General features: G+C 44.0%; 1 protein-coding gene across 2 annotated transcripts in view; it reads left to right on the top strand.

Moving 5' to 3' along the window:
• Window positions 1-17,257, top strand: part of map3k13 (mitogen-activated protein kinase kinase kinase 13) — a 143,267-nt gene that overhangs the window by 110,693 nt on the left and 15,317 nt on the right. For both annotated transcript variants that reach the window (XM_078551632.1, XM_078551631.1), the window contains one exon: window positions 4,581-4,718. In XM_078551632.1, the coding sequence (XP_078407758.1) occupies window positions 4,581-4,718 (138 nt within the window). The remainder of the gene's footprint in view (window positions 1-4,580; window positions 4,719-17,257) is intronic.

Genomic DNA, 17,257 nt, shown 5'->3' with positions numbered 1-17,257 from the left:
CTGCCATGTCTCATTTATTAGATTATTAACTGACATAACAGAAATAAACTTAAGGTTTAAATAAATAAAGTCACCAGCTACTTGCCAATCAGCTGCTTCCCTTGTGTTGTCATTGTCATTTTATGTGGAAGTTAACTTATCCTTTCTTCGGCAAAAACATTTATGCTGTTGAAGCCTTTTGATTTGCACTCATCAGGACAGTTGCAAGAATGCCAAATTTCAAAGGGAACAACATTTGATACTGCATGAGAAAAGAGTGCAGGTTGGTTAGCAAGTCATGTGATATATGGATTTCAGTGTTGGTGCGATGCCAGGTATGTAGACCGTACATCCCAACTTATCTCTGCAGGAACATGTCCAGGCATTACGCCTTTTTTAAATTAAATGAAAGCGTGAGGAAATTGTAGTTCTGTGTTGCATTCTCCATGGCAACATCTCGATCAATCAGTGTTGACTTGCCAACCAATCAGCACACTTTCTCATGCAGTAAAAATTATTGCTGTCTTTGAAATTTGGCATTCTTGTGCCTGTTCTGATGAGTGCAAGACGAAAAGCTTTGACAGTATGTCTCTTTTCTTAGCAGTACTAAAGTTCTGTACTCCCAAGCAACTATTTAAATGATTTTACTTAACTGTCTTTATCTCAGATTTTAATTCACTGAAAAATTCAAAGCCCTTTAGTGTTACTGTCCCTTATTATTTAATTTAAACTTTATCCCCAAGATCTGATTAATTGATTGAACACTGTAATTATATGATAAATGATCAAATTGGATCTAGTTTTTATACTAAATAATTGTTCTAGTCTTACTTCACAGTTGATTAAATTAAATTAGAAGTTTGCCAGTATATTCACCCCATGTAACTTTGTGATTTATCCTCACTGTGTCCTTGGATCACTGCAGCTTCCGAGCAGCATTTGTCAAGAAACATTGAATGTTGAGCTACATTACTTGATCAGTAGAGTGAAAGCCCAAAAGTATCATTCTGAAGCTGGAACCATCACCCAGGCATACCCTGTTTGCAAAAAGAAGCGAAAACCAATCTGGCTAATTACCGCCTCATCATCCTACTCTCAATGATCAGAAAAGTGATGGAAGGTGTTATTGAAGCTGTAAGCAGCATTTACTCAGCAATAACCTGCTCACTGATGTTCAGTTTGGGTCCCTCCAGGATCACTAAGCACCAGACCTCATTACAGCCTTGGTCCAAACATGGACAAAAGAGCTGAACTCCATAGGTGAGCTGAGGGTGACTGCCCTTGATTTCAAGGCAGCTTTTGAACCAAGGAACCAGTGTAGAGTTGAAGTCAGTAGAAATCAGGAAACTCTACACTGATTGGTGTCATAGCTAACATACAAGAACTTGGTTGTAGTTGTTGGAGACCAATCATCTTAGTCCCAGGACATTGCTGCAGGAGTTTCTCAGGGTAGTGCCCTAGACCCAACCATCCTCAGCTGCTTCATCAGTGACCTCCCCCTTCATCATAAGGTCAGAAGTGGGGATGTTCGCTGTTGATTGCACAGTTTTCAATACCATTTGCGACTCTTTAGATACTGAAGGAGTCCACGTCCATATGCAGCAAGACCTGGACATCATTCAGGCTTGGGCTGATAAGCGGCAAGTAATACTCATGCCACACAAGTGCCAAGCAATGACCATCCCCAACAAGAGAGAGCCTAACTACACCTTTGACATTCAATGGCATTACTATCACTGAATCTCCCAGCATCAACATCCTGGGGCTTACCATTGACCAGAAAAATAACTGGATCAGCCACATAAATATTGTGATTACAAGAGCAGGTCAGAGCCTGGGTAATCTGCAGTGTGACTCACCCATGACTCATCAAAGCCTTTGCACTATCTACAAGGCGTAAGTCAGGAGTGTGATAGAATACTCTCCAACAACACTCAAGAAGCATAGTGGTATTGTCACTGGACTGGTATTCCAGAGACCCAGGGTAATACCCTGGAGACCCGGGTCCGAATCCCACCACGGCAGATGGTGAAATTTGAATTCAATAAAAATCTGGAATTGAAAATCTGATGATGACCATGAACCATTGCCAATTGCTGTATCACTAATGTCCTTTAGGGAAGGAAATCTACCTGGTCTATCTATCCTTTCCTGGTCTGGCCTACATGTGACTCCAGACCCACTGCAATGTGGGTGCCTCTTAAAGGGATAGGCAATAAATGCTGGCTTAGCCAGTGAAATCCACATCCCATGAACAAATAATAAAAATCCCTCCAGCACAAAGCAGCCCAGTACCCCATCCACCACCTTCAACCTTCACTCCCTCCGTACCCAGCGCATTGTGGCTTCACTGTGTACCAGCTACAAAAGGCTTCTTTGACAACATGTCCCAAATTCACAACCTTGATCATCTAGAAGGACAAGGGCAGCAGGCACATGAAAAACCATCACCTCCAAGTTACACATCATCCTGATTTGGAATTATATCATGATTCCTTCATTGTCGCTGGGTTAAAATCCCAGAACTCCCTCCCTAACAGCACTGTGGGTGGTGTACCTTCACCACACGATTGCAGCAGCTCAGAAGACGGCTTACCACCACCTGCTCAATGGCAATTAGTGATAGGCAATAAATGTTGGTCTTGCCAGCAATGCCCACAGTCCATGGATGAATATATTTTCAAAAAATTACTAGGCCTGTTTTCCTTTGCTTCACAAACATCACCCACCTCTACCCCTCCCTCTCTGCTGGCCAACTCTAGTCCAGGCCTTTATCAGCTTGAGCTTTGCTCAGGTCATACCTTGTGTACTTGTTCAGTTCTGGCACAACAGAAACAGCCCAAGTCCTGGAATCAGGGCAGAGAAGAGCCACAAGGGTGCTCAGAGAACAAATTTATAAGGAAAGATTCTTCATCCTTGGAAAGAGGAGAATAATAGGGGACCTTATAAAGTGAAAAGAAAGGGTTAATCCTAAGGCCATGCTTCCCAATCTGTTCTCCAATGTGACCCCATTTTGACAATTGAAAATTAACATGACCCCAGACGCCAATAGAAACAAAACCGAAATAAAGTAGCATAGTTACATTCAGTATATAATTATTAAGAATTGTGTATTATAGATCAACATAACATATTTTAAATTGTATAAATATGAAAATCTATGTTTTTAAAGTACTCATAAAAATGTTATTATTTTATGTACTCACTCAGTCCTTTACTTCATCTGAGCTGCTCCAGCTCATGGACCTTGGCCAGGAAGCAATGGATACTATTGACGTTCGCATTTGCATCAGCATTATTTACCTATAGCAACATCATACCAAGATTTCCTAAAGGTCATCTTGACATAATTGATTTTAATGTGAGATGAGTCAAATAAACTTAATTTTCTACTGTGGATTTCAATTAGGACAAAATAGTCCTAGAGGCTGCAGTTTCACTGTGGATTCTGTGACACACAATGCAGCTTTAAAACAAAATGGATTTAATTTACAAGGTAAGTAAGTTACCTGATTATGAAGCTATGCTTCTCCCATTACAGGGCCAGAAATTGGAGTGCTTTTTAACAGGCATAGAATATGTGACACTTACTGGCCACTGAGATCTCAACCAAGTTCTCCATATTTCCCAGTGACAGAAGACTCAGTGAAGCTCCTCTCCATACCCCGCCCCCAACTCACGTGTACACATACACACACACACACACACACACAAACTAATGAGCCCTCCCCTTCCACCCTACACATTTTTGGTCTGGTTGCCAGTGCCTGCAAAGCAGAGTAGCCAGCCCAGGATAAGGAGCCTGTACAACAGGCAGACTGGAGCAGAAACACAGCAAAGTTTGAAGCCATCACTCAGCTTCCCAGCTCAGCCGCATGCGCCCCCCACCACCCCCAATTCTTTCCACACTCTGGACACATCAATTCAGTCAGTCTTACACTTGCAAGCCTCTGTCTGCACCTAGTTGGCATAAGAACTTCCTGGGTCTTGTCGGCACTTGCTGCTAAATGTGTTCCCTAAGGTTAAACAGCACTTTGGGCACACTGTCCATCCCTTGATGTTTGGTGCCATCGATCCAGTGGGTCAGGGCTGTCCAACCAGAGCCTACGGACTGGGTCAAAGATGGGGAGCTCACAGTCCCAAAAGCTATCTCTGTAACCCCAATCGGGGGTCACGACCCACAGTTTGGGAACTGATCTCCTAAGCAATATTAAATTGTGACTTCGAGGACAATTTCAAACCGGTAAAGAGCAGATTCGGGCTAATGTTTGTGAGTCACTCAAGTGGCAGTTAAATATATTTAATTCATTGTTGGGAAATGGAGGCAATTGCAGGCAAGGCCAGTATTTATTGAGCATCCTTGGTTGCCCATGAAAAGTGGGTGGTAATGGTTTATCTTTTTCTATAGAAGGCTGAGCCAGGTGACCTCTATCATATGTACTTGTATGCCATACAGCAGGCATTCCCCCCGCAAACCCAGGCTAATTTAGCATACACCTTCAATCATACCTCATCTATCTTTACCCACCAGATCTAAGCATGGACTTGTAAAGATAAGCCTCTCCTTCAGCAAGCCCTAAGGTTATTTTGTTGTCTTGCAGACGTGAACAAGCTGTGGAGAAGAAATACCCAGGAACATACAAGCGGCACCTGGTCAGGCCAATAATCCGCTCCAATGCTGTGGAGAAATTGATCAAAAAGAAGGCCTCAAGTCACAAACCTGGAACCCAGGGGAAGCGGTGAGTGAGAGTCTATTCACTGCCTGAAAGGGTGGCAGAAGCAGAAACGCTCATCACATTTAGAGAACACTTGGAAATGTACTTGATGTGCTATAACCTACAGGGCTATGGACCAAGAGATGGAAGGTGAGATGAGGCTGAAAAGCTGTTCTTTGGCCAGCGTGGACATGATAGACCTAATAGCCCCCTTCCTTACCATAAATCTTTCCATGTTTCTATGTCTAGATGGACGAAGTGGTTACTCACCCCTAGCATGACTAGTTAATGTTTTACGGCAATGCCAGCAGACTCTGTTCCCCAAGAGTCTCAGCAAGGAAAGAAAGCTTTTATTTTTTGTCATCCAGGTGTGTACAACACAATGGTAAACCCCAGCATTGAACAGTGGGAAACACAAAACAGTGGAAAACCCATCACTGACACAATGGGGAAGCCAGCACTCTCACAGTGGGAAGTCCACTGCAAACAATTGGGGAACCCACCACCAACACAATGGGAAACCCATCACTGACGCTGTGGGGAACCCATGGCCAACACAGTGGGGAACCCATGGTCGACACAATGAGAAACCCATCACTGACGCTGTGGGGAACCCATGGCCGACACAATGAGGAACCCATCACTGACATCAATCACTGACACATTCAGGAACCTGTTGGGTTATTGGTCTCTAACACAAACTTACCAATCACACATTGATAAATGGTCACAAATGCTTGGGTTCTTTATTGATGAACAACAGATTCTGTACAGGGTTACAGAAGAGCTCTATACACACATGCGATCAGGGGATCAAACTGCTCCAATTGCTTTGTCACATGTTGCCTTGCATCCTTTCTATACTGATGATATATTTTAACAATATATATATTCAGTGATATGCTAATCAAAACACTGCATTACATACATTAAAGCAACATCACAACATTCCCCCACTTAAATAGAAACATTACACAAACAGAATATATATTCATAACAGAATAGGATCATTGTGAATACTATTTACACAGATGTTAAATTTCACATCATCATTCAAATGTCTCTAAAGCGTACACTTTACTAACTCACCCTGATCTAGTAATAGCAAAATCTTGCTGAAATCTGGAATCGTCAACACTGATTCATTAGTGTAGACGTGTAGGTGTCTTGCACATGAGTGTTATGCTGGCTGTCTTCCTCAACTCCATTATCAGACCTTGAATGTGAATGTGTTCTCAACAGCATAGGAGTGCTAGGCATGATGTTGTTGGATAATTCTCTCAATTGACATCTGTTCCTCCTCAACATCGCTCCATTCAAGGTGGTTACTTCATATGATCTTGGCTCATTGCAGATTTTTGATACCTCTGCAGGCAACCAGGTTCATTCTGTTGGGTGGATAACTTGAATATTCTGCTGTGTGCAAAGGAGGCAACTCCATGCCTGCATGCCTATCATGTGCAGACTTCATCTTTTCCTGTCTCTCCAGTAATATTTCCTGTACTGATGATAATCTGGTCAGAGGATGACTCGAAAATGTTGTTCTGATCTGCCTTCCAAGCATGATTTCAGCTGGTGAAGGTAATCTCATTTCTAATGGTGTTACCCATAAGTGCAACATAGCAACTTGAAAATCCTGAAAATGCTGGGAAAACTCAGCAGGTCTAGCAGCATCTGTGGAGAGAGATACAGACTTAACGTTTCGAGTCCGTATGACCAGAACTATGAAGAAGGGTCATACGAACTCGAAACATTAACTCTGTTTCTCTCTCCACAGGTGCTGCTAGCCCTGCTGAGTTTTTCCAGCATTTTCTGTTTTTGTTTCAGATTTCCTGCATCCACTGTATTTTGCTTTTAACTTGAAAATCCTGATTGGCTTCTCTGCATTTCACAATGAGTGATTTGTTTGTACGAACCACCCTCTCAGTGAGCACACTAGACCTCTGGTAATGCGGAGATGCTGTTATGTGGTTTACATCCCACTTGGTATACATATCTTGGAATGGTTTTCTGACATACTGTGGACCATTATCTGACATGATCTCCTCTAGGGAACCAAACAGATTAAAGATTGCACTCATCATATTTGCTACCGATGTACTAAATGATTCCCTTAACTGATGAATGATTGGAAATTTTAAGAAGTAGTTGCTGAACATTGCCAACTTGAATGGTAAATAAATCAGTCGCAGCCCTTGACCATGTGTGTGATGGAACCTCATGAAGATGGAGCGGTTCTTTGCACTGGCTTGGTTGGTGCCCTTGGTACGCCTTGCACAACCTCACGGCTCTTTTGATGTCACCGTTTATTCCAGGCCAGTAACTTTCTCCCTCGCCAGGTATCTTGTCCACTCGATACCCATGTAACCCTTGCTGTCCAGTTCAGTCTTCAGTTTGTCCCGGAGGTCCACACAACACTTCCTAGAAATTTCATCATCTTTCAGATGTAGAATAGCATTTCCCCAGAACCTTTCCACAGCATCAAACCTGTCCAGATGCTTTAGCTGGAAATGTTTATCTGACTCAATGGGGTCTTACTTGGCTTTATCTTCCAGTACTAGTGCTTTGTTGATGTTGTGAATTGTCATGATTTTGAGCTCCTTATGTGCAGGTAATCCTGCTGCTGCTGGACCATTTTTGTCTGCTATATAGAAGACTTGTGATGACCAATCAGAACTGCTATATCTGAACTTTAGTGTTAGTACTCCTACACAATCGATTGGCCAACCATTATATGCTATCAGCCTGGCTCTTGTAGACTGTAACATCGATTGTCCAAATACATATCCTTAAGTATTCTCAACAGTAGAATATTGGCACTAGCTCCCATGTTTATCTCGAGACAAAAACCATGTTTGCCATTCTTGTTAGGACATATTGGCCTAGATTTTCCTGGTTCCGGATGGTCGTAGTCTGGAAGTTACCCAGAAGGTGCGCTGGGGGACCCCTCGGAAGTCCCCATGTACTGACTACACGGGAATTGTCCCGGGAAGTTTCAGCTCCAGTTGGGAAATTACCCTGCGTCTGGAAATCTCCGAAACTCTGATTTAAACCGGAGACTCGGTTAGAAGGATTGAAAAGTTAAAAATTGAAAGCGGTTCTAACTCCTGGATAACTATACTAATGAGCCCCTGACTCCCCACTGGATCCCCCGACTACGCCCTGAACCAACTATCATCGACCACCCTGCTACCCACCCACCCGAGCTGGCTACCTTCCCTCCTGACGCCCTGACTACCCTCCCCACCCCCGACTAACCCCCACCCCTAACTACCCCTTCCCACCCCCGACTAAACCCCCCTGACCACCCCCAACTACCCTTCCGATGCCCTGGCTAACCCCCACCTCCTGACTACCCCCCCAACCTACCAATTACTCCCCCACCTTCTCACCCACTTACTTTACACACTTGCCTTCTTTCCGTAGCTTGTCAAGCATTTAATCAAAGGGGCATTTAAACTTACTGGTAAAAGGCAGCTAGTGCCGTAAAAAGCTGGCCTCCCCCGATGCTCGTACTGAGGGAAGGACTCCACGAGTAGGTGTGCTCCACATTTCTCAGGAGGCCAGCTCAGAAGTCCAAGGGGGAAATGTGGTCCTCCAATGTAAGGTAAAAAAAATAGGAGCAGAGATATAAGATTGGCCCATAACATCAATTGTGGTGTAAGCTTCCAACTGAGCATCTACACGCTGTGCTACTGTTACAGTACGGAAAGCCTGTTCACTTTCAAATTTGAGAACTTCTTTCTCAGTATCTTCTACATGATCTAGTTTGCTGCCCGTTTCATGGATATGCCTATGCTTAGACTGACCTTTGGTAGACTCCTTGTTGCTGCCACTGTGCATCGTCAGCTTCTTGCTTAACCGTGGCTTGCTGTATTCCATGGCCATGCCTTAACAACCAGACTTTCTGCACTGTCACACCCAATGTCTCTTCAGACTGCACGTCTTGCAGTAGTCTCAAAATGCAGGCCACGGGGGAGGTGCCAGAGGACTGGAGAGCAGCTAATGTGGTTCCGCTATTTAAGAAGGGTTGTAAAGATAAGCCAGGGAACTACAGGCCAGTGAGTCTCACATCAGTGGTAGGGAAACTATTGGAGAAATTTCTGAAGGAGAGTATCTATCTCCACTTGGAGAGGCAAGGTTTGATCAGGGATAGTCAGCATGGCTTTGTCAGAGGGAGGAGGTCATACTTAACAAATTTTATTGCACTTTTTGAGGAGATGACCAGGTGTGTAGATGAGGGTAGTGCAGTTGATGTAGTTTATATGTATTTCAGCAAAGCCTTTGACAAGGTCCCACATGGGAGACTTATAAAGAAGGCAAAGGCACATGGGATACAGGGTAATTTGATAAGGTGGATTCAAAATTGGCTTAGTTGTAGGAGGCAGAGGGTGATGACAGAAGGATGCTTTAGTGACTGGAAGCCAGTGTCCAGTAGCGTACCACAGGGGTCTGTGCTGGGTCCCCTATTATTTGTCATTTATATAAATGACATAGATGACTATGTGGGGGGTAGGATTAGTAAGTTTGCGGATGACACAAAGATTGGCCGGGTGGTTAACAGTGAGGTTGAGTGTCTTGGGCTACAGGAAGATATAGACGGGATGGTCAAATGGGCAGATAAGTGGCAGAAGGAATTTAACCCTGAAAAGTGTGAGGTGATACACTTTGGAAGGAGTAATTTGACAAGGAAGCATTCAATGAACGGCATGACACTAGGAAGTTCTGAGGAACAAAGGGACCTTGGTGTGTGTCCATAGATCTCTGAAGGCAGAGGGGCATGTTAGTGGGGTGGTGAAAAAGGCATTTTGGACACTTGCCTTTATCAGTTGAGACATAGATTACAAAAGTAGGGAGGTCATGTTGGAGTTGTATAGAAACTTGGTGAGGCCACAGCTGGAGTACTGTGTGCAGTTCTGGTCGCCACATTATAGGAAGGATGTGATTGCACTGGAGGGGGTGCAGAGGAGATTTTCCAGGATGTTGCCTGGGATGAAACATTTAAGTTATGAAGAGAGGTTGGATAGACTTGAATTGTTTTCGTTGGAGCAGAGAAGACTGAGGGGCGACCTGATCGAGGTGTACAAGATTATGAGGGGCATGGACAGGGTGGATAGGGAGCAGCTGTTCCCCTTAATTGAAGGGTCAGTCACAAGGTGGCATAAGTTCAAGGTGAGGGGCAGGAGGTTTAGGGGGGATGTGAGGAAAAACATTTTTACCCAGAGGGTGGTGACAGTCTGGAATGCACTGCCTGGGAAGGTGGTGGAGGCGGGTTGCCTCACATCCTTTAAAAAGTACCTGGATGAGCACTTGGCACGTCATAACATTCAAGGCTATGGGCCAAGTGCTGGTAAATGGAATTAGGTAGGTGGGTCAGGTGTTTTTCACGTGTCGGTTCAGATTCGATGGGCCGAAGGGCCTCTTCTGCACTGTGATTCTGTGTGATTCTGTGAACTGGTGTATAAGACCACATCTCCCGCATGTTTTGCCCTGTCTTGGTATATGGCTACTTCGCCAATAGTTGTTGCTACTCCCAATGCTTGTAGGTGTTGCCTATCTGCAACTCTGGCTTCATGTTTCCTACCATCCTTGTGTCATTTTTCTTCTCCAATTAGTCTTTCTGGAACTCTTTGATTGGGGTTGACACAATAATGAGCTCCGTGATTCTTTCTGGCAACTCTGGGAAATCAGTGTCTGCCCTTAATGCAACATCAACTCACAAATTGGTCAAGTGATTCTCTGGGCTGCGGCCTGAATGCCATTAACTCTAATCCATAAGACCATAAGACATAGGAGCAGAAATTAGGCCATTCGGCCCATCGAGTCTGCTCCGCCATTCAATCATGGCTGATAAGTTTCTCAACCCGATTCTCCCACCTTCTCCCCGTAACCTTTGATCCCCTTACCAATCAAGAACCTATCTAGTTCGGTCTTAAATACACTCAATGACCTGGCCTCCACAGCCTTCTGTGGCAATGAATTCCATAGATTCATCACTCTCTGGCTAAAGAAGTTTCTCCTCATCTCTGTTCTAAAAGGTCTTCCCTTTACTCTGAGGCTGTGCCCTCGGGTCCTAGTCTCTCCTACTAATCAGATCCCCCCTCATCCTTCTAAACTCCATCGAGTATAGACCCAGAGTCCTCAAACATTCCTCATATGTTAAGCCTTTCATTCCTGGGATCGTTCTCGTGAACCTCCTCTGGACCCTCTCCAGGGCCAGAACATCCTTCCTGAGATACGAGGCCCAAAATTGCTCACAATATTCTAAATGTGGTCTGACCGAAGCCTTATAAAGGCTCAGCAGCACATCCCTGCTTTTATATTCTAGTCCTCTCGAAATAAATGCCAACATTGCATTTGCCTTCCTAACCACCGACTCAACCTGCAAGTTAACCTTAAGAGAATCCTGGACTAGGACTCCCAAGTCCCTTTGCATTCCAGATTTCTGAATTCTCTCCCCATTTAGAAAATAGTCCATGCCTCTATTCTTCCTACCAAAGTACATGACCTCACACTTCCCCACGTTGTATTCCATCTGCCACTTCTTTGCCCATTCTCCTAACCTGTCCAAATCCTTCTGCAGCCTCCCCGCCTCCTCAATGCTACCTGTCCCTCCACCTATCCAAAAGTAAAGTAAAAGTAAAAGGCTCCAAAAGTAAACCAGGTAATTACAGGCCAGTGAGCCTGACGTCAGTAGTAGGTAAATTATTGGAAGGTGTTCTGAGAGATCGGATATATAATTATTTGGACAGCCAAGGGCTGATTAAGGATAGTCAGCTTGGCTTTGTGTTTAACAAACCTTGTAGAGTTTTTCGAGGAGGTTACCAAGAAAATAGATGAAGGAAAGGCTGTGGATGTTGTCTACATGGACTTTAGTAAGGCCTTTGACAAGGTCCCACATGGGAGGTTAGTTCAGAAGGTTCAGACACTTGGTATCCATGGAGAGGTTGTAAACTGGATTCGAACTTGGCTGTGTGGGAGAAGACAGAGAGTGGTAGTGGATGATTGCTTCTCAGACTGGAGGTCTGTGACTAGTGGTATGCCTCAGGGATCTGTGCTGGGACCATTGTTGTTTATTGTCTATATCAATAATTTGGATGACTATGTGGTAAATTGGATCAGCAAGTTTGCTGATGACACTAAGATTGGAGGCGTTGTGGACAGCGAGGAAGGCTTTCAAAGCTTGCAGAGGGATCTGGATCAACTGGAAAAATGGGCCAGAAAATGGCAGATGGAATTTAATGCAGAAAAGTGTGAGGTGTTGCATTTTGGAAGGACAAACCAAGGTAGGACATACACAGTAAATGGTAGGGCACTGAGGAGTGCGGAGGAACAAAGGGATCTGGGAGTTCAGATACATAATTCCCTGAAAGTGGCATCACAGGTAGACAGTGTTGTAAAGAAAGCTTTTGGCATACTGGCCTTCATAAATCAAAGTATTGTGTATAGGAGTTGGGATGTTATGGTGAGGTTGTATAAGACATTGGTGAGGCCAACTTTGGAGTATTGTGTGCAGTTCTGGTCGCCTAACTACAGGAAGGATATCAGAAAGATTGAGAGAGTGCAGAGAAGATTTACTAGGATGTTGCCGGGTCTTAAGGAGTTGAGTAACAGGGAAAGATTAAACAGGTTAGGACTTTATTCCTTGGAGCGTAGAAGAATGAGGGGAGATTTGATAGAAGTTTACAAAATTATGAGGGGTATAGACAGAGTAAATGCGAGTAGACTCTTTCCACTTAGATTAGGAGAGATAAACATGAGAGGACATGGCTTTAGGGTGAAAGGGGAAAGGTTTAGGGGGAACATTAGGGGGAACTTCTTCACTCAGAGAGTGGCGAGAGTGTGGAACGAGCTACCATCTGACGTGGTAAATGCGGGCTCACTCTTAAGTTTTAAGAATCAATTGGATAGATACATGGATGGGAGAGGTCTGGAGGGTTATGGACTAGGTGCAGGTCAATGGGACTAGCGGAATAATATTTCGGCACAGACTAGAAGGGCCGAATGGCCTGTTTTCTGTGCGGTAGTGTTCTATGGTTCTATGGTTCTATCTTTGTATCATCTGCAAACTTAGCCAGGATGCCCTCAGTTCCTTCATCTAGAACATTAATGTATAAAGTGAAAAGTTGTGGTCCCAACACTGACCCCTGCGGAACTCCATTAGTCACCGGCCGCCATCCTGAGAAGGACCCCCTTATCCCCACTCTCTGCCTCCTGCCAGACAGCCAATCTTCTATCCATGCTAGTACCTTGCCTCTAACACCATCGGCTCTTATCTTACTGAGCAGCCTCCTGTGCGGCACCTTGACAAAGGCCTTATGGAAGTCCAAGTATATAACATCCATTGGCTCTCCTTTGTCTAACCTACTCGTTACCTCCTCAAAGAATTCTAACAGATTTGTCAGGCATGACCTTACCTTGATGAAACCATGCTGACTTTGCCCTATTTTACCATGCACTTCCAGGTATTCTGAAATCTCATCCTTAATAATGGACTCTAAAATCTTACCAACGACCGAAGTCAGGCTAATCGGCCTGTAATTTCCTGTCTTTTGCCTCACTCCCTTCTTAAACAGGAGGGTTACATTAGTGATTTTCCAGTCCTCTGGGATCCTCCCTGACTCCAGTGATGCCTGAAAGATCACCACTAACGCCTCCACTATCTTTTCAGCTATCTCCTTCAGAACTCTGGGGTGCAATCCATCTGGTCCAGGTGATTTTTCCACCTTCAGACCTTTCAGTTTTCCTAGCACCTTCTCCTTGGTAATGGCCACCATACTCACCTTTGCCCCCGACTCTCTTGAACTTTGGGGATGTCGCTCGTGTCTTCCACCGTGAGGAGTGATGCAAAGTATTCAGTACCTACACCATTTCTTTGTTCCCCACTACTACTTCTCCAGCGTCGTTTTCCAGCAGCCCACTGTCCACTTTTGCCTCTCTCTTACCCTTTATATATCTAAAAAAACTCTTGCAATCTTCTTTTATATTACTGGCTAGTTTACCCTCATATTTAATCTTCTCCCTTCTTAATTCTTTTTTAGTTGTCCTCTGTTGGTCTTTGTAGGCTTCCCAATCCCCTGCTCTTCGCCGCATTGTATACTTTCTCTTTAGCTTTTATGCTGTCCCTGACTTCCCTTGTCAGCCATGGTTGCCTCGTCCTCCCTTTAGTATGTTTCTTCTTCTTAGGGATGAATTTTTGCTGTGTCTCCCAAATTACTCCCAGAAACTCCTGCCATTGCTGTTCCACTGTCTTTCCTGCTAGGCTCATCTCCCAGTCAATTCTGTCCAGCTCCCTCATGCCTCTGTAGTTGCCTTTATTCAACTGTAATACCGTTACATCTGATTCCAGCTTTTTCTTCTCAAATTGCAGGGTAAATTCTATCATATTATGGTCACTTCCTCCTAAGGGTTCCTTCACCTAAGCTCCCTTATCAAATCTGCCTCATTACACATCACTAAATCTAGAATTTCCTGTTCCCTAGTGGGCTCCACCACAAGCTGCTCCAAAAAGCCATCTCGTTGTAATCGGTGGATTCTGAAATTCATATTAACTTAGAGCTGATCTTCCAAAGCAGCCCAGGGTTTTGAAGGGTCTTTTATATCTTCATCAGATAGTCCTGATGTATGAATGCAATGGAATCTTTCATTGTCAATTGCAATTTTAATTTTAGTTGCCTGCTTGTCAGGTTCAGTGACTGCAAGATCCAAAAAGCATAAGTTTGAATTTGGAGAGGTAGTCTGGGACTTTCCAATTCATCACAGGGTACTTTGTAGCCATGGTGTTGATGTTCCTTGCTTTCAAAGGATTCTTTTTTTTTTAAAACTGCACTTTCCTTGATGGAAAGCAGTACTGAAGATCTGCTGTGCCTGTAGCCTGAGCCTCCGCCATGCCCTGAGCTACAGAGCATGGGCTTTTTTGTTAGCTCTGCTCATATAGCACTATCGGCGGGAAAATGCACCATAATGCCCCGACGGCTTTACAGTCTTGCAGCCCCAATCTAACCTTAATGCCCTGACATTCAATGGCACTAGCATCGCTGAATCCCCCATTATCAACATTTTGGGAGTTATAATTGATCAGAAACTGAACTGGACTAGCCATATAAATACTGTGGCTACAAAAGCAGGTCGGAAGCTAGGAATTCTGCAGCAAGTAACTCACCTCCTGACTCCCCAAAGCCTGTCCTCCATCTACAAGGCACAAGTCAGGAGTGTGATGGAATACTCCCCGCTTGCCTGGACGAGTGCAGCTCCAGCAACACTCAAGAAGCTTGACACCATCCAGGACAAAGCAGCCCACTTGATTGACACCGCATCCACAAATGTTCACTCCCTCCACCACCAACGAACAGTGGCAGCAGTGTGTACCATCTACAAGATGCACTGCAGAAACTCACCAAGGTGGTATCTTCTAAACCCACAATTACTACCATCTAGAAGGACAAGGGTGGCAGACACATGGGAACACCACCGCCTGGAAGTTCCCCTCCATGCAACTCACCCTCCTGACTTGGAAATATATTGTTGTTCCTTCACTGTTGCTGGGTCAAAATCCTGGAACTCCCTAACAGCACTGTGGGTGTACCTACACCATGGGGACTGCAGTGGTTCACGGAGGCAGCTCACCACCATCTTCTCAAGGGCAATTAGGGATGGGCAATAAATGCTGGCCCAGCCAGCAATGCCCACATGCCATGAATGAATATAAAAGAAACAATGGGGAACTGACACAGTGGGGAACCCATCACTGACTTAGTGGGGAACCTATGGATCAAAATCAATAGCTTGGACCATTTAAATACTTAATTAGCATATTATCATATTTACATATTATATAAATCAGCCGTGATCTAGTTGAATTGCAGAACAGGCTCAGAAGTTGAAGGGTTTACTCCTGTCTCTAAGTTCCACTGTAACCTTCACCCCCATCCCCCTCCATTGTTTGAGAAACATATATTCATTGACTTTTCCCTGTCAGATTGTAACTTGCCGCAATGTAACTCACAAGCACAGCTAATAGGCATCAGGATCAAACAGTGATGGGAGCTCAAAAGAACAATCGGCAAACTAACACAGATTTTAGTCAAGGTGCACATATCTATTATATGCTGCCTGTAACTCATTAAGACCACAATATGCTTAAATATAAATTAGAATAAATATACAGAGCCTTAAAACCTTTGAGACTTACTGAATCCCTGATGTCCTATGAAACCCAGGATAATGTCACACAGTTGGTATTATTCTTCTGAGGCTGTGACAGATAGATAATGTGTTAGGTCAGTATAGAGAGAGCTCTATTCTGTATCTAACCTGTGCTAAACCTGCCCTTGGAGTTTTGATGGGGCAGTGCAGAGAGATTTTTATGGAATTGTAGAATGGTTCTGGCACAGAAGGAGGCCATTTGGCCCTTTGAAAGCATACCTCATGTCACCTTTGATTCTTTTGCCAATCATTATAAATCTCTGTCCTGTAGTTCTCAACCCATCTGCTAATGGGAAGCTTCTTTCTATCTACTCTAACTAGACCCCCTCATGATTTTGTATATTTCTATTAAATTTCCTCTCAATCATCTCCTCTCTAAAGAGAACAACCCCAGCTTCTCTGATCTAGCCATGTAACTGAAGCCCCTCATCCCTGGAACTATTCTCATAAACCTTTTCTGCACCCTCTCTAAAGCCTTCACGCCGTTCCTAAAGTGTAGTGCCCAGATTGGACAAAAATACATCAGTTGAGGCCAAACCGGTGGTTTATAAAGATTTATCGTATCTTCCTTGCTTTCATACTCTTGCCTCTGTTTATGAAGCCCAGGATCCCATATGCTTTTTCAACCGCTTTCTAAACTTGCCCTGCCACCTTCAATTATTTGTGCACAGGTCTCCCAAATTTTCACTGTTCCTGCATCCATTTTAGAATTGTACCTTTTAGATTATATTGCCTCTCCTCATTCTTCCTATAAAATGTATCACTTCACACTTCTCTACATTAAAGTTCATCTGCCATGTGTCTGCCCTTTCCACCAGCCTACGTCCTCCTTACGTCTATCACTATCCTCCTCAAAGTTTACTACACTTCCCGAGATTTGCGTAATCTGAAAATTTTAAAACATTGCAGTTCTCCAGTCCCCTGGCAAGGCCTCATATCTAAGGAGGGTTGGAAGATTATGGCCAGTACCTCTGAGGCTTGAACTCCTGCTGCTGATGACACTTCAAGGACATGAGAAGCATCTTGCAGTTCCACATGGAACAGAATATGTACATGATGGGACTGAGATGCCCCTCCATGCCTCTATTTATTAGACTATTAATGAACTTAACAGAAATAAGCTTAAGACTTTAAAAGAAGAATACTCACCAATCAGCTCCTCCCCTTGTCCAGACATCACTTTAAGTTTTTCTTTTACCCCTCTCCCTAACATTCAGGCTCCCTTACATCCAAGCTTTCTCATTCAACTTAGTTTTTTTTTTAGTTTTACTTTGTGTTTAACCCATGCAGTATCTGTCCTGGTAGTGTTTGAAGAGACATTGTTGAGGGAGCTTTACTCTGTATCTAACCTGTGCTGT

This window comes from Cetorhinus maximus, chromosome 11 (assembly GCF_964194155.1).
Source record: "Cetorhinus maximus chromosome 11, sCetMax3.hap1.1, whole genome shotgun sequence".
Lineage (NCBI taxonomy): Eukaryota > Metazoa > Chordata > Chondrichthyes > Lamniformes > Cetorhinidae > Cetorhinus > Cetorhinus maximus.
This window is presented reverse-complemented; position numbering and strand designations above follow the sequence as displayed.